We start from the raw sequence: 18,420 nt of genomic DNA on the forward strand, positions 1-18,420 counted from the left end.
CTTGGAGCTGGTGTACTTGGTCACGGCCTTTGTCCCTTCCGACACAGTGTGTTTGGTCAGCTCCCTGGGGCAGCAGCAGGCGCACGGAGGTCTGGATCTCCTGGGAGCTGATGGTTGAGCGCTAGCTGAAATAGGCTAAGCGGGAAGCCTCGCCCGTGATGCGCACGTGTGTGTGTGTGTGTGTGTGTGTGTGTGTGTGTGTGTATACAGTGACGAAAAAATGAGGCTCGGCTGCAATACTCCAAGATCAAATAGCCAACTGACACTCACTGACGAGATTCAGATGCCAATAATGGCCATTTGGGCGAGTTAGCGACTGACAGCGGTGGAACTGTGCCCAGCTGGAGAGAGCGGGAGTGAAAGCCAGAGGAAAAAGTCCGCTGCGTGTGTAAAGCATACAGCCGTGGCTCAGTGGGTAGCACCAGGAGTTCTCCCTGGTGTCCTGGCCCAATATTTATCCCTCAACCAACATCACAAAAACATGATGATCCGTTCATTATCACATTACTGTTTGTGGGAGCTTGCAGTGTGCAAATTGGCTGCCACGTTTCCTACATTACAACAGTGACTACATTTCAAAAAGTATTTCATTAGCTGTAAAGCGCTTTGGGGCACCCTGAGGTTGTGAAAGGTGCTATAGAAATGCAAGTTCTTTCTTCCTCACAGGCTCCAAACTCACATAAAACATCTGAGAGCAGCTGCTTTGTACATAAGTGGGACTTTGCACACCTGGTGAGCCAACTGGGCCAGGAGGACAAAGCAGGGCTGGGTACAGTCAAAGGTCACGGTCAAATGTTCCGCCCCAAGGATGTTCCATAGTGGGTCATTTACACAAAGAGAGGTTCAATCACCTGCCGACACTCGCTGCCTGGGCTCCACACACACAAAGAACGTCAAGGACACTGGGTTTTGGTTTTCACAGGAACAGAGGCAGATACTCTCTGTGAGAAACAAAAGGCGGGGAAATGGAGTTGAGGTGATGATCAGTCTTGATCTCATGCTCGAGGGGCTGAGTGGTCTTCTCCTGTTCCTAATCACAGAATGCAATTCGCAAAGTGCCAGAAAAATTCCATCGCTTAAGTCATTGCCCTGAGAATGGCCGCTTGGGTGAGGGACTGGAGGGCTGGGTGAGGGACTGGAGGGCTGGGTGAGGGACTGGAGGGCTGGGTGAGGGACTGGAGGGCTGGGTGAGGGACTGGAGGGCTGGGTGAGGGACTGGAGGGCTGGGTGAGGGACTGGAGGGCTGGGTGAGGGACTGGAGGGCTGGTGAGGGACTGGAGGGCTGGTTGAGGGACTGGAGGGCTGGTTGAGGGACTGGAGGGCTGGTTGAGGGACTGGAGGGCTGGGTGAGCCTGGGGACCTGTTCTCCAGCAAGAGAGCGAGTCAGTCAGGACCTCTGAGGAGAGGCATTGGGGAAAGACACAAACACGCACACACAAAAACACACATACACACGCACAGACACACATACTTATACACATGCATACACACAAAAACACATGCACACATGTACATACATACACACACAAACACGTGCAAACAGACATGCACATACAACCACATGCGGACACACTAACGCATATGCGTACATATACACTTGTACACATACGTCCACACAAATACATATGCGCGCACACACATGTACACATACGTTCACACAAATACACATGCGCACACACACAAATGCACATGTCCAGACATGCGTACATATACTTACACACAAACTTACATGCATACACATGTGCACGCACAAACACAAATGCACGCGCACAAAAACACGTGCAAACATACAAAAGCACCCAAGCATGTACACATATGCATACAGAAAAACACACACATGCACACACATGCATGCACAAACATGCATGCACACGCACATGCACACACATTACACAAACGCATGCGCATACACAAACACATGCACATGCGTACAAACACACGTGTACACATGCACAAATGCACGCGCACTCTTGCACAAATGCGCATATGCGAGAAAACACACGTGCACGCGCACACAAACACATGCGTATTAATGTACAAACACATGCACGCACACATGCATAAACACACATGCACATGCATGCACACACACAGACCACTGCCAAATTATAGGGAATGTTATCATGCCTCCCTGAATCACCACGGCAATTGTTAATGAAATCAAGTGGTGCAGGACGATGCTGCAATTTACCAGAGGGAATTATCAGCTCCATCTCTCTGCTTCTTTCCTGAAAGCACTGACTCGTGTTGAGGCAGAGGTCCACAGGTGCCAGTCTCTACTCATCCAACTGGTCATTATTCACGGGCGGGCCTAGACAGTGAGGCTCAGCAGACTAGTCACCCAAGGGAGATGTCACCGTCGGGCTTGAGTCACTCCCAGTGTCCACACAAGTGGACTTCTCAAGGGACGGGTCAAACACAGCAACAACAACTTGCATTGATACAGTACCTTTAACATAGAAAAACACCCCAAGGCACTTCACAGAAGGGTAATTAACAAAGAACTGGACGTCAAGCCAAAGGAGACATTAGGACAGGTGACCAAAAGCTTGGTCAAAGAGGTAGGTTTTAAGGAGGGTCTTAGAGGCAGAGAGAGGTAGAGAGGCGGAGAGGTTTAGGGAGAGGATTGGGGACCGGCACTGAAGGCAAAGTCTTTGGATAGCGAGCTGGGTGAGAACGAGACATGCGCGCATATCCGGATCACAGCGCTCAAACTACTGACCCGGCTGAGGTTGAACCTGGGATCTTGTTTGTCCGCATGGCCTCAGCGCAGTTACTCATCGAGCCATTACGGGGAGCCCGAGTGCAGGAAGGGAAGATCACCGGGAGTATTTCCGGCTGGCAAGCCAGGAATTCCCCCTCAGTAAACACAACGTGCGTGTGCCGCGTGGTGGGATACGGAATGGCAGTACCACCTCTTTGGACCCATGGTTCAACCGTAGCTCAGTTGGTGGCACTCTCGCCTCAGAGTCAGAAGGTCGTGGGTTCAAGTCCCACTCAAGAGACAAAATCTAGGCCGACACTCCCAGTGCCAGTACCGAGGGAGTGTTATACTGTCGGAGGTGTCGCCTTTTGGATGAGACATTAAACCAAAGCCCCATCTGCCCTCTCAGGCGGATGTAAAAAAATCCCACGGCCACTATTGGAAGAAGAGCAGCGGAGTCCTGGTCAATATTTATCCCTCAACCAATATCACTAAAAAAAAAACAGATGGATCTGGTCAAGATTACATCGCTGTTTGTGGGATCTTGCTGTGCGCAAATTGGCTGCCGCATTTCCATACATTACAACAGTGGCTACACTTCAAAAAGTACTTTGTTGGCTGTAAAGCGCTTTGGGATGTCCTGAGGTCACGAAAGGCGCTGTATGATGTCTTTCTTTCACCCTACATGGGAGAATTAAGTGACGTGAGGAGAGGTTGCCAAGCTAAAATAAAAAGAAACTTCACACAGAGAGACAATTAGAAGAGGCCTGCTGTTTCTCTGAGACACTTGTTAATTATAGGCCCCGAACGAACGCTCAAGGCTGTGTTGGACAGAACTATAAACGAACACAATTGCTCCATCAGGCTGTTACAAACCTCATCATTACCAGAACAACCTCCCTCGCTGGCTTCACACAGCGCGTCTTTCAAAGGTCATCCACAGCAGAACTCGTTTCACTCTTAATTCCCCAGTTATCCCAGGATACTTTGAGGTCCTCTATTATGGCACTATTTCAAAGAAGAGCAGGGGGAGTTCTCCCCGGTGTCCTGGGCCAATATTTATCCCTCAACCAACATCACCAAAAAAAAGATTATCTGGTCATTATCTCATTGTTGTTTGTGGGACCTTGCTGTACTCAAATCGGCTGCCGCATTTCCTACATTACAACTTTTAAAATGTACTTCATTGGTTGTAAAGTGCTTTGGGACGTCCCGAGGTCATGAAAGGCGCTATATAAATGCAAGTTCTTTCATTCCTCTGTCTTTCTTTTCACGACTCATTCTGCCGGACCCCTTGCCCTTGCTGAACTTCCTCCCCCTCCCCCCACTCCTCAATCCCTGCTCTGTTCCACCCCCACTCCTCCCCCCGGGTTCCAGACTCTGTCTTTTATTGCACCCCAGCTCCTGCTCTCCCCGCCACCTCTTTGTCCCATTTCCCAGTGCCCCACCATATCCAATTTGGTGACGCATGGAGTCTCTGGTGAGACTCAGCAACGTTCTGCCAGCGAGCAGGAAACACCTCACATAGCCACTAATAAATCCAATAAGGAATTCAGGAGAAACTTCTTTACCCAGAGAGTGGTTAGAATGCGGAACTCGCTACCACGTGGAGTGGTTGAGACAAATAGCATAGATGCATTTAAGGGGAAGCTAGATAAACACATGATAGAGAAAGTTATAGAAGGATATGCCGATAGGGTTAGATGAAATAGGGAGAGAGGAGGCTCGTGTGGAGCATAAACACCGGCATGGACCAGTTGGGCCAAATGGCCTGATTCTATGCCGTAAATACGATGCAAGTCAGCACAGATTGGGCTAAAATCTGACAGTGGAACACTAGCTCAGTTGAGGTTGTGTGGTTCGTGTTTGAGAGGGACGTTGAAAGTGGGACCACAAGACAATGCTCCATCAGGGTCCGAATATCCGAAATGGGAAAGAGCTGCATTCTTCAAATATCCCTCAAGACTGAAAACACACACACACACACAAACACACACACACACACACACACACACACACACACAAACAGAACGACAGGGCTCTTAAACATTAGAGAAAGAAGGTTCTAGACCTCGAAAGGGTGCGGAGACCCACCCGTGTCGGAGTTTGTTTTTGCATCTGGTGAAGTTTGCTGAAAAACCCAGGGCAGCTCCAGTGACGCGCGAAAGCAGACGGACGGACAGGAAGCTCCTCTGGAGAGCCTCGCCTGTAAACAGTGAGCATGAAACGCAGGCTTGTTCCAGTCAGATCCTGTGGCACCAAGCTGACTGAGCGGCTCAGTGTGGCTGCTGAATAGTCGGCTTGTTCTGACGGTTTGTTGATGCAAGTAAAGGCTTTTGATAAGTTGGGGGTTTATTTTGCATCAGAGGCTCCTGCAGTTAAGTTTGAGACTGCCGCTCGTCTGCTGGATGCCCAGTCGGGGGCGCTGTGCAGTACTGAGCCACACAGGGGGAGGAAGATCCCAGCTTCAGACCTCTGCTTTGTGAAGGGGGAGGGGAGAGAGACGGAGCTTGTGGGGGGGGGGGGTGGGGGGGGAGAACACGGAGCTGGTGGGGGGGGGGGGGGGGGGGGGGAGAGACGGAGCTGGGGGGGGGGGGGGGGGGGGGAGAGACGGAGCTGGGGGGGCGGTGGGGGAGAGACGGAGCTGGGGGGGGGGGTGGGGGAGAGACGGAGCTGGGGGGGGGGGGTGGGGGAGAGACGGAGCTGGGGGGGCGGTGGGGGAGAGACGGAGCTGGGGGGGTGGGGGGGAGAGACGGAGCTGGTGGTGGGGGGTGGGGAGAGAGAGAGATGGAGCTGGTGGGGGGGGGGGGGAAGAGACGGACCTGGTTGGGGGGGGGGGGGGGGGGGGAGACACGGAGCTGGTGGTGGTGGGGGGGGGGGGGGGGAAGAGACGGAGCTAGGGGGTGTGGGGGAGAGACGGAGCTGTGGGGGGGGGGGGGGGAGAGGAGAGACGGAGCTGGGGGGGGGTGGGGGAGAGACGGAGCTGGGGGGGGGGTGGGGGAGAGACGGAGCTGGGGGGGGGGTGGGGGAGAGACGGAGCTGGGGGGGGGGTGGGGGAGAGACGGAGCTGGGGGGGGGGGTGGGGAGAGACGGAGCTGGGGGGGGGTGGGGGGAGAGACGGAGCTGGGGGGGGGTGGGGGAGAGACGGAGCTGGGGGGGGGGTGGGGGAGAGACGGAGCTGGGGGGGGTGGGGGGAGAGACGGAGCTTGGGGGGGGGGGGTGGGGGAGAGACGGAGCTTGGGGGGGGGTGGGGGAGAGACGGAGCTGGGGGGGGGGTGGGGGGAGAGACGGAGCTGGGGGGGGGGGTGGGGGAGAGACGGAGCTGGGGGGGGGGGTGGGGGAGAGACGAAGCTGGGGGGGGGGTGGGGGAGAGACGGAGCTGGGGGGGGGTGGGGGAGAGACGGAGCTGGGGGGGGGTGGGGAGAGACGGAGCTGGGGGGGGGTGGGGGAGAGACGGAGCTGGGGGGGGGGGGTGGGGGAGAGACGGAGCTGGGGGGGGGGTGGGGGAGAGACGAGCTGGGGGGGTGGGGGAGAGACGGAGCTTGGGGGGGGGGTGGGGGAGAGACGGAGCTGGGGGGGGGGGGGGGGGGGAGAGACGGAGCTGGGGGGGGGTGGGGGAGAGACGGAGCTGGGGGGGGGGGGTGGGGGAGAGTCGGAGCTGGGGGGGGGGGTGGGGGAGAGACGGAGCTGGGGGGGGGTGGGGGAGAGACGGAGCTGGGGGGGGGGGGTGGGGAGAGACGGAGCTGGGGGGGGTGGGGGAGAGACGGAGCTGGGGGGGTGGTGGGGGAGAGACGGAGCTGGGGGGCGGTGGGGGAGAGACGGAGCTGGGGGGGCGGTGGGGGAGAGACGGAGCTGGGGGGGGGTGGGGGAGAGACGGAGCTGGGGGGGGGTGGGGGAGAGACGGAGCTGGGGGGGGGTGGGGGAGAGACGGAGCTGGGGGGGGTGGGGGAGAGACGGAGCTGGGGGGGGGGTGGGGGAGAGACGGAGCTGGGGGGGGGGGTGGGGAGAGACGGAGCTGGGGGGGGGGGTGGGGGAGAGACGGAGCTGGGGGGGGGGGGTGGGGGAGAGACGGAGCTGGGGGGGGGTGGGGGAGAGACGGAGCTGGGGGGGGTGGGGGAGAGACGGAGCGGGGGGGGTGGGGGAGAGACGGAGCTGGGGGGGGGGTGGGGGAGAGACGGAGCTGGGGGGGGGTGGGGGAGAGACGGAGCTGGGGGGTGGTGGGGAGAGACGGAGCTGGGGGGGGGTGGGGAGAGACGGAGCTTGGGGGGGGGGGTGGGGGAGAGACGGAGCTTGGGGGGGGGGGTGGGGGAGAGACGGAGCTTGGGGGGGGGGGGGTGGGGGAGAGACGGAGCTTGGGGGGGGTGGTGGGGGAGAGACGGAGCTTGGGGGGGGGGGGGGTGGGGGAGAGACGGAGCTGGGGGGGGGGTGGGGGAGAGACGGAGCTGGGGGGGGGGTGGGGGAGAGACGGAGCTGGGGGGGGGGGGGTGGGGGAGAGACGGAGCTGGGGGGGGGGTGGGGGAGAGACGGAGCTGGGGGGGGGGGTGGGGGAGAGACGGAGCTGGGGGGGGGGGTGGGGGAGAGACGGAGCTGGGGGGGGGGGGGTGGGGGAGAGACGAAGCTGGGGGGGGGGGGTGTGGGGGAGAGACGAAGCTGGGGGGGGGGGTGGGGGGAGAGACCGAAGCTGGGGGGGGGGTGGGGGAGAGGACGGAGCTGGGGGGGGGGTGGGGGAGAGACGGAGCTGGGGGGGGGTGGGGGAGAGACGGAGTGTGGGTGGTATTTAGGGCAATTGGCAAAAGAACCAGAATGGAGATGAGAAGAAATACTTTCACACTGAGTGTTACGATCTGGAATGCGCTGCCTGAGAGGGCGGTGGAAGCAGATTCAATAGGAACTTTCAAAAGGGAATTGGATAAATACTTGAAAGGAGAAAATATGCAGGGCTTTGGGGAAAGAGCAGGGGAGTGGGACTAATTGGATAGCTCTTTCAAAGAGCCGGTCCAGACATGATGGGCCGAATGGCCTCTTTCTGTGCTGTATGATGCTATAGTTCTATGAGAGGGTAAAAATTGGCCAAGGATCCTGCTCCTGACCCCTGTACCATTGGAAAGGGTACTTCTATCAATGCCAGATCCTGGTGGGATTGGGTGGCTCACGGATTAATTGGCAGGTTAATTGATTGTATTGTACAAAGTCTTGGTCAGACCCCATCTGAAATACTGTGTTCAGTTCTGGGCACCGCACTCCGGAAGGATATATTGGCCTTGAAGGGCGTGCAGCGCAGATTCACCAGAATGATACCAGGGCTAAAAGGGTTAAATTATGAGGCCAGATTGCATAGACTAGACTTGTATTCCCTTGGGTTTAGAAGATTAAGGGGTAATTTAATTGGGGTGTTTAAGATGATTAAGGGATTGGATAGGGTGGAGAGAAACTATTTCTTCAGATGGGGGAGTCCAGAACAAGGGAGCCGCACCTTAAAATTAGAGCGAGGCCATTCAGGGGTGATGTCAGGAAGCACTTCTTCACACAAAGGGGAGTGGAAATCTGGAACGCTTCCCTCCCGTAAAAGGCTGTTGAGCCTGGGGGTCAATTGAAAATTTCAATAACGAGATCGATAGATTGATGTTAGGCGAAGGTATTAAGGATTACGGAACCAAGGCAAGTAGATGGATTTGAGATACAGGTCAACCATGATCTAATTGAATGGCGGAACAGGCTCAAGGGGCTGAATGGCCTCCTACTGTTCCTAAGTAACTACATGCGCAGCACAGACTGGGAATCAACCTGGGGACCTTCCTGGCCTCTATGGCTCAGTACGTCACCGTGTTACCTGCACTTACCACTGGGGAAGAGAGAGGGTAAATAAAAATTAGGCCGGAATAGTAAATTACTAAGTTCAGCAGGCAAATCAACAACAACAACAACAACTTGCATTTTTATAGCGCCTTTAACACAGTAAAATGTCCCAAAGTGCTTCGCAGGAGAGTTTTCAAGACAAAAATTAACACCGAGCCAAAGGAGGAGGTATTAGGACAGGTGACCAAAAGCTTGGTCAAAGAGGTAGGTTTTAAGGAGCATCTTAAAGGTGGAGGGAGAGGCAGAGAGGCGGAGACGTTTAGGAAGAAGAATTCCAGAGCTTAGGGCCTAGGTGGTTGAAGGCACGGCCGCCAATGGTGGAGCAAAGGAAGTGGGGGATGCGCAAGAGGCCAGAATTGGAGGAGTACAGAGATCTCAGAGGGTTGTGGAGCTGAAGGAGGTTAGAGAGATAGGGAGGGCGGTCAAGGTTGTTGAAGTTAAGCGTGTGGTGTAAACAGCACAAATTGGGCATTGAGAGAACCAGGCTCTAGTAGGATCCGACTCCATCATACAAAGGGACGTTTAAAAGTGTAATCATGCATTATAACCTCTCTAGTCAACACTCAACCATCGAACAAGCCTCCTCACTTACCAATTGAACTCATTGTAGTCGTTGTGCACCTCCCACCAGAAGTAGAACCAGACCAGCGTCAGGAAGAAGGTGATGGAAAGGATGAGGAACCACAGGCGCTCCCACTGCAAGGCAACATGGGGGGAGAAAAAAACACATCAGTGCGACTCAGGGTGAGGAACGAGGGAGCTTTGCCCATCTAAGTGTGGGCCCCACCCCCTCAAAATCAGCCGAGATTAACCCCAATCACGGTCCTGACACTCTGATGGCCTCTTCAGGTCAACAGCCAACGAGCATGCTGGTTAAATTGGTCATCCGGTGGCGTTACCGAATGTCACGTGCACCCTCCATTTCATAGAATCATAGCACATTTACGGCACAGGAGACCGCCATTCGGCCCATCGTGACCACACTGGCTGAAAATGAGCCATCCAACCTCATCCCACTTTCCAGCACTTGGTCCGTAGCCTTGTAGGTTACGGCACTTCAGGTGCACATCCAGGTACTTTTTAAATGAGTTGAGGGTTTCTGCCTCTGCCACCCTTTCAGGCAGTGAGTTCCAGACCCCCACCACCCTCTGGGTGAAAAAAAATTTCCTCAGCTCCCCTCTAAATCCTTCCATCAATCACTTTAAATCTATGTCCCCTGGTTATTGACCCCTCTGCTAAGGGAAATAGACCCTTCCTCTCCACTCTATCTGGGCCCCTCAATTTTGTACACCTCAATTAAATCACCCCTCAGCCTCCTCTGTTCCAAAGAGAACAACCCCAGCCAATCCAATCTTTCCTCATAGCTAAAATTCTCCAGCCCTGGCAACATCCTCGTAAATCTCCTCTGTACCCTCTCTAGTGCAATTACATCCTTCCTGTAATGTGGTGACCAGAACTGTACACAGTACTCAAGCTGTGGCCGAACCAGTGTTTTATACAATTCCAGCATAACCTCCTTGCTCTTATATTCAATGACTCGGCTAATAAAGGAAAGTGTCCCGTTTGCCTTCTTAACCACCTTATCCACCTGTCCTGCTACCTTCAGGGATCTGCATTTCTGACAACTCTAAGCAGAGATTTTACGACCTTGGGCTGAAAGCAATGGGATTCACCCCAGCAAAACACACCCCAGAAAATGCTCAATTATATCCCTGACCCTCCACATCTTGGACATTTTTTATTTTATATATATATATAAAAATAACATACTCCCTGTAGAGATGAGAATGTTATTCAGGAGAGAGGAAAGTTGTTACTCTGAAAGGATGAGATTGAATGGGTCCTAGGGCCTATTGCATGCCCCTCTAACTTGTACTCTCTTTCTCCTCCTCATTGTCTTTCTTAGAAATGGGTTTTGAGTAGGTAGTTCCAGTTAAAGAGCAGCACTGACACAATGGGCTGAATGGCCTCCTTCTCTGCAGCAAGATCTATGAATTCCTTCCTTCGTGTCTCCACACCACACGTCACGTACAATTGAGAGCGGGCAATATGCTCCCAGGCCGGAATAACTATCTGGGGGTCCTCCAACACCCAGCCATCCAACATCAAACAACCTGATCCAAGTAAACATAATCTATCATTGGAACATAGGAACTGGATTAGGCCATTCAGCCCCTCCAGCCTGTTCCACCATTCAATGACACCATGGCTGATCTGCATCTTAACTCCATCTACCCACCTTGGTTCCATAACCCTTAATATCCTTATCTAACAAAAATCTATCAATCTCAGTCTTGAAATTTTCAATTGACCCCCAGCCTCAACAGCTTTTTGGGGGGGGGGGGGGAAGAGAGTTCCAGATTTCCACTACCCCTTGTGTGAAGAAGAGCTTCCTGACATCACCCCTGAACGGCCTAGCTCTAATTTTAAGGTCATGTTCCCTTGTTCTGGACTCCCCCCACCAGGTAAAATAGTTTCTCTCTATCTACCCTATCAAATCCTTTAATCATCTTAAACACCTTCATTAGATCACCCCTTAATCTTCTATATTCTAGGGAACACAAGCCTAGTCTGTGCAACCTGTCCTCATAATTTAACCCTTTTAGCCCCGGTATCATTCTGGTGAATCTGCGCTGCACCCCCTCCAAGGCCAATATATCCTGCCTGAGGCACAGTGCCCAAAAATGAACGCAGTCTCCAGATGGGGTCTGACGATAGCTCTGTGCAGTTGTAACATTACTTCCACCCTTTGTATTCCAGCCCTTCTGAGATAAAGGCCAACATTCCATTAGCCTTTTAAATTATTTTTGGATTCATCCACACATAAATTTTTATATCCACATTAATAATGGAAACTACCTATGTAATTACACCGTCCTGTGCTGTGGCACTGTTCCCCCTCCACTGGCAGGAGGGTGTAGTTACAATGTGACCGTTTACATAGGCAATTCCCATTATAAATGTGGACAAAGGAATTTATGGTAAAATAAAAGTGACAAGAAGTGTGCACAGATGTAGGATTTGTAAATAGATTAATAAAATAGGTAGACGGAGCATGCATTTCCTGTTTGCCAATAAAAACAAACTGAAGCACAAGGTGAAAGCTCCATGCAAACTTCCCTGCACTGGACACCATGTAGCACTTGTCCTGTTGAGTAGCAAAGTCAATTGTCACCCGTCCGCTGGCTTGTGAGCTCCGCCATGTTATAACTTGAGATTACGCACACTCTGAGCAACTCAGGAGAAAACCCCAGGGCTCTTTCTGTTAACATTCCGATACGCAACCTCCCACTGACACTGCCCACAAACATCTAGTGGGCCATTTTTCATCACTCTTGTGTCTTTAGAATGTCCCGGCTGCGTTTTTACATCGAATTTACAGCACAGAAGCAGGCCACTCGGCCCAACAGGTCCATGCCAGCGTTTATGCTCCACAAGAGCCTCCTCCCTCCCTACTTCATCTCACCCTATCAGCATTTCCTTCTATTCCTTTCTCCCTCCTGTGTTTATCTAGCTTCCTCTTAAATGTATCTATACTATTCGCCTCAACTACTCCTTGTGGGAGCGAGTTCCACATTCTCACCACTCTCTGGCTAAAGAAGTTTCTCCTGAATTCCCTATTGGATTTATTAGTGACTATCTTATATTTATGATCCCTAGTTTTGGTCTCCCCCACAAGTGGAAACATCTTCTCTACGTCTATAGTATAAAATCTCTTGTGCAAAATCTGTACAAATAAACAACTTCAGAACGTGAAGCAAAAGCAAAACACTGCAGAGGCTGGAAACCTGAAATAAGAACAGAAAATGCTGGAAAACACTCAGCAGGTCAGAGCAGCGTCTGTGGAGAGAGAGAAACAGAGTTAACGTTTCAGGTCGAAGACCTTTTGTCAAAACTGGAAGAAGTAAAGATTTAACAGTTTATAAGCAAGTACGGAGCCAGGGAAAGGGTGGGGGAGAACAAAGCAGAAGGTCTGTGAAAGGGCGGAGGGCAGGAGTGATTAAATGACAAAAGGGATAATGGTGTAGGGCAAAGGGAGGTGATAACGGGGCAAGTATAGAAACAAAAGATAGGTCCAGAGGAGGCGTAGATGATTACAGTGGAACAGCAGAGGGTGTGAGATGCTCCACTCACTTCCTCCAAGTAAAAGGTGTCGCTATGGGAACCCAAATGGGTCCCAAACATGCCTGCCTTTTTGTGGGATACGTGGAACATTCTTTGTTCCAGTCCTACTCAGGTCCCCTCCCTCACCATTTTTTCTGGTACATTGATGACTGTATCGGTGCCGTTTCCCGCTCTCGTGTCAAACTGGAAAATTTCATCAACTTCGCTTCCAATTTCCACCTTTCCCTCGCCGTCACACGGTCCGTCTCTGACTGTTCCCTTCCTCGACTTTCTCCATCTCCATTTCTGGGGATAGGCTTTCAACCAATATTTATTATAAGCCCACCGACACCCACATTCAACGTATCATCCTCCGCCACCCCCAGCACGATCCCACTACCAATCACATCTTTCCCCCCCCCCTCTCCCCTTTCAGCATTCCGAAGGGACCGCTCCCTCCGCGACACCCTAGTCCACTCTTCCATCACCCCCAACACCGGGCCTCCTCCCCACAGCACCTTCCCTCCTCCCTTCCCACCGTCCAGGGCCCCAAACACTCCTTCCAGGTGAAACAGCAGTTTACTTGTAGGAACATAGGAACAGGAGTAGGCCATTCAGCCCCTCGTGCCTGCTCCGCCATTTGATAAGATCATGGCTGATCTGTGATCTAACTCCATATACCTGCCTTTGGCCCATATCCCTTAATACCTTTGGTTGCCAAAAAGCTATCTATCTCAGATTTAAATTTAGCAATTGAGCTAGTATCAATTGCCGTTTGCGGAAGAGAGTTCCAAACTTCTACAACCCTTTGTGTGTAGAAATGTTTTCTAATCTCGGTCCTGAAAGGTCTGGCTCTAATTTTTAGACTGTGCCCCTACTCCCAAAATCCCCAACCAGCGGAAATAGTTTCTCTCTATCCACCCTATCTGTTCCCCTTAATATCTTATAAACTTCAATCAGATCACCCCTTAACCTTCGAAACTCCAGAGAATATAACCCCAATTTGTGTAATCTCTCCTCGTAACTTAACCCTTGAATTCCGGGTATCATTCTAGTAAACCTACGCTGCACTCCCTCCAAGGCCAATATGTCCTTCCGAAGGTGCGGTGCCCAGAACTGCTCACAGTACTCCAGGTGCGGTCTAACCAGGGTTTTGTATAGCTGCAGCATAACTTCTATCCCCTTGTACTCTAGTCCTCTAGATATAAAGGCCAACATTCCATTTGCCTTCTTGATTATTTTCTGCACCTGTTCATGACACTTCAATGATCTATGTACCTGAACCCCTAAGTCCCTTTGGACATCCACTGTTTTTAACTTTTTACCATTTAGAAAGTACCCTGTTCCATCCATTTTTGATCCAAAGTGGATGACCTCACATTTGTCTACATTGAATTCCATTTGCCACAGTTTTGCCCATTCACCTAATCTATCAATATCACTTTGTAATTTTGTGTTTTCATCTACACTGCTTACAATGCCACCAATCTTTGTTTCATCGGCAAACTTAGATATGAGACTTTCTATGCCTTCATCTAAGTCGTTAATAAATATTGTGAATAATTGAGGTCCCAAGACAGATCCCTGCGGGACTCCACTAGTCACATCCTGCCAATGTGAGTACCTACCCATTATCCCTACTCTCTGTCAACTTTCGCTCAGCCAACTTCCTAACCAAGTCTGTACTTTTCCCTCAATTCCATGGGCTTCTAACTTAGCTAACAGTCTCTTATGTGGGACCTTATCAAATGCCTTCTGGAAGTCCATATAAATAACATCCATTGACTTTCCCCTGTCCGCTACTTTAGTCATCTCTTCAAAAAATTCAATCAGGTTTGTCAGGCACGACCTACCTTTCACAAATCTTTCAATTTAGTACACTGTATTCGCTGCTCACGATGTGGTCTCCTCTACATTGGGGAGACCAAACACAAACTGGGTGATCGCTTTGTTGAACACCTCCGCTCTGTCCGCAAGCGTGACCCTGACCTGCCGGTCGCTTGCCATTTTAATTCCCCGTCCCACTCCCACTCTGATCTCTCTGTCTTCTGCCTCTTACACTGTTCCAATGAAGCTCAATGTAAGCTCAAGGATCAGCACCTCATCTTTCGTTTAGGCACTTTACAACCTTCCAGACTCAACACTGATTTCAGTAACTTCAGATCAGAACCACTGCTGGTAATGGTTCTGCTGCTGCCATTTACAGCTACTCCTGACCAATCTTTTGTTTCTTAACCTGTCCCATTCCCGCCCTCCTTGCCTTGCACCATCATCCCTTTTGTCACTCGTACCCTCCACCCTATCACAGACCTTCCCCTTTTGTTCTTTCCTCCCCTCCCTCCCCCTCCTCCTCTTTCCCAGGCTCTGTACTTGCTCAAAAACTTTAATTCTTTTAACATCTTCCCGTTCTGACGAAAGGTCTTCGACCTGAAACGTTAACTCTGTTTCTCTCTCCACAGATGCTGCCTGACTTGCTGAGCTTCTCCAGCATTTTCTGTTTTTATTAGCTTGTACAGGTTATGTAAATCACCTGCGCAACTTGTTTACAGTGATGTTGGATCAATGCTTATATGAATAAAAGATTTCTGCTACGTTGATGTATTTATACAGCTGTTCAAATCAGAATTCTCGGGCTCCCTTCTCTCCTTTGAAAAATTTCTCTCCTCCCCCAACTCTCCAACATTAGACTGCTGACAGTTTTCATTGTAAGGTGGCAGCACACGTGATCAAGGTCTCCAGGATGGCGTGTGTGGTACAGGTGGGGGAACGGGTGTCAGCACAGCCTTGTTTAAGAAGGGGAGTGCGGGGAAGGTGCCACAGTCCGATTACACCCTCCTCCCTCTGTACCTGCAAGGAAGTAAGCATCAATTATCATTGGGGTCAATTGTAATTAGTTTTCTCGTCACCCCAAGTGTCAGCCGTGGCTCAGCACTCTCACCTCTGAGTCACAAGGTTGTGGATTCAAGCCCCACACCAGCAGCTTGAGCACAAAATCTAGGCTGACACTCCCAGTGCAGTACTAAGGGGAATGCTGCACTGTTGGAGGTGCCGTCTTTCGGATAAGATGTTAAACCGTGGCCCCAAACGCCCTTTCAGGTGGATGCAAAAGATCCCATGGCACTGTTCAAAGAAGAACATGGGAGTGGCCCCTGATGTCTTGGACCAATATTTATCCCTCAACCAATAACAATAAAAACAGATGATCTGGCCATGATCAAATTGCTGTTTGTGGGATCTAGCTGTGTTCAAACTGACTGCCATATTTCCCTACATTACAACAGTGGCTACACCCCAAAAGTACTTAATTGGCTGTAATGGGAATTAGATAAGTACTTGTAAGGAAATAATTTGCAGGGCCACAGGGATAGGGCGGGAGAGTGGGACTAGCTGGGTTGTTCTTGCATAGAGCCGGCGTAGACTCGATGGGCTGAATGGCCTCCTTCCGTGCTGTAATCTTTCTATGATTCTATGATAGCGCTTTGGGATAGAATCATAGAATCATAGAAGTTACAACATGGAAACAGGCCCTTCGGCCCAACATGTCCATGTCGCCCAGTTTATACCACTAAGCTAGTCCCAATTTCCTGCACTTGGCCCATATCCCTCTATACCCATCTTACCCATGTAACTGTCCAAATGCTTTTTAAAAGACAAAATTGTACCCGCCTCTACTACTGCCTCTGGCAGCTCGTTCCAGACACTCACCACCCTTTGAGTGAAAAAATTGCCCCTCTGGACCCTTTTGTATCTCTCCCCTCTCACCTTAAATCTATGCCCCCTCGTTATAGACTCCCCTACCTTTGGGAAAAGATTTTGACTATCTACCTTATCTATGCCCCTCATTATTTTATAGACTTCTATAAGATCACCCCTTAACCTCCTACTCTCCAGGTAAAAAAGTCCCAGTCTATCTAACCTCTCCCTATAAGTCAAACCATCAAGTCCCGGTAGCATCCTAGTAAATCTTTTCTGCACTCTTTCTAGTTTAATAATATCCTTTCTATAATAGGATGTCCTAAGGTGGTGAAAGGCATTATATAAACGCAAGTTCTTTCTTCTGTTTTTACCCGTGTTCCTGTGACAGACTCGGTTCCGCACAAGAACCCTCATGGAAGGATGTTCCTTTTGGTTGTGGAACCTGATTGGCCCATGCTCACCAATGACCAACATCACATGGTCAGCCTGGACCCATTCAACAATGCTGTTGGTACATCCCACTGTATATGGTGTACAAACAGAATGTGCTTTGGGCCCAATCAATTTTAAAATTCTCATTTTTGTTTTCAAATCCCTCCATGGCCTCGCCGCCTCTCCATCTCTGTAACCTCCTCCACCCCTACAACCCTCCAAGATCTACGTGCTTCTACAGTTCTTGCCTCTTGCGCATCCCTGATTTTCATCGCTCCACCATTGACAGCTGTGGCCCTAAGCTCTGGAACTCCCTCCCTCCCTACCTCGCTCTGATCCTTTGAAACGCTCCTTAAAATCGACCTCTTCGACCTAATGTGGCTCGATGTCAAATGTTTGAAAATTGCTCCGGTGAAGCATCTTGGGATGTTTTACTACATTAAAGGAGCTATATAAATGCAAGTTGTTGCTGCTGTTGTAATGGTACACAACCACTCATGGGTACCATCACGCATTTGTTAGTGCTGCTCATTAGTGTATGCCCCGTAAGCCTGGGCAAGTAACCCCTTTATTTCACTGTAACTGTTTGGGTTGCCAGCTCTGGTGGGACATTTTCCCAGAGGTCTCATCTCGTGACCTCCCACCTCCAATCATCCCGCCTAGTCAAATAGTGTTTTTCTTCCCCCATTTCCAGTATTTTTATCACTAATAAACAAAAGTGTTTAAAGAAAATGAATTTTTTTTAATGCCCCTATGATTTTTCTTCCCGGTTTTTTTTCCTTGCAGCAGTGTCCAGGAGATTAATCTTTAATTCCTGGAGACTCCAGGGCAATCCTGGAGGGTCGGCGACCCTGGTGACTGCGCTCCATTGAGTTGGCCTCTTACACGAGGAAACTGGCAGTTGGCAAGAGCAAGAGTTGAAGAGTCTGTTGACTAAATCCCACCAACTGAAACAGGGCTCATCGTCACGCTGGTGCTAATGTATTCCTGGTCACGACAGCCAGACACCAACTCGATACTCCCACGGAACAGCTGACGGTGCGTGACATTTTATGAAGACCAGCCCTGGTGCCAAACAATGGGGGCGGGTGGCGCACAGTCACCGATCTGAAAATGTGGAGGAGGTTTGAAGACATTGGGAGGAGCTGTGCATCTCCCCATCGAGAAATGGAGATCGGCATTCTGTTCAATTAGAAAAATTAGAACAAGTGCATGGTTCTATGCAAATCTCTACCCCTATGTGTGAAGAAGAGCTTCCTGACATCACCCCTGAACGGCAGAGTTGAAGACGGGAATGGAAATCTGGAACTCTCTCACCCAAAAAGTTTGTTGAGGCTGGAGGTCAATTGAAACTTTCAAAACTGAGATCGATAGATTTTTGTTAGGCAAGGGTATTAAGGGTTACAGAACCAAGGTGGATAGATGGAGTTAAAATGCAAATCAGCTATGATCTAATTGAATGGTGGAATAGTCTCGAGGGGCTGAATGGCCTATTCCTGTTCCTATGTTCCAACTTACCAGGATGATTCCGGGGTTGAGAAACAATAGTTATCCTGAGATACTGGAGATGGCAAAAGAACCAGGTTGTGGGGGGGGGGGGGGGGGGGCGGGGGGAGGCGGAAGAGATA

At 51.0% G+C, this 18,420-nt stretch overlaps 1 protein-coding gene across 4 annotated transcripts in view; it reads right to left on the minus strand.

The window, feature by feature from the left end:
* The window catches only part of LOC137322695 (glycerophosphodiester phosphodiesterase domain-containing protein 5-like), a 199,152-nt gene that overhangs the window by 57,914 nt on the left and 122,818 nt on the right, over nucleotides 1-18,420 (minus strand). For all 4 annotated transcript variants that reach the window (XR_010963209.1, XM_067985640.1, XM_067985639.1 and 1 more), the window contains exon 3: nucleotides 9,153-9,256. Coding sequence is in view for 3 of the 4 variants with exons in the window: in XM_067985640.1 (XP_067841741.1) it covers nucleotides 9,153-9,256 (104 nt within the window). In the remaining variant the exon portion in view is untranslated. The remainder of the gene's footprint in view (nucleotides 1-9,152; nucleotides 9,257-18,420) is intronic.

Source organism: Heptranchias perlo, chromosome 6, assembly GCF_035084215.1.
Source record: "Heptranchias perlo isolate sHepPer1 chromosome 6, sHepPer1.hap1, whole genome shotgun sequence".
Lineage (NCBI taxonomy): Eukaryota > Metazoa > Chordata > Chondrichthyes > Hexanchiformes > Hexanchidae > Heptranchias > Heptranchias perlo.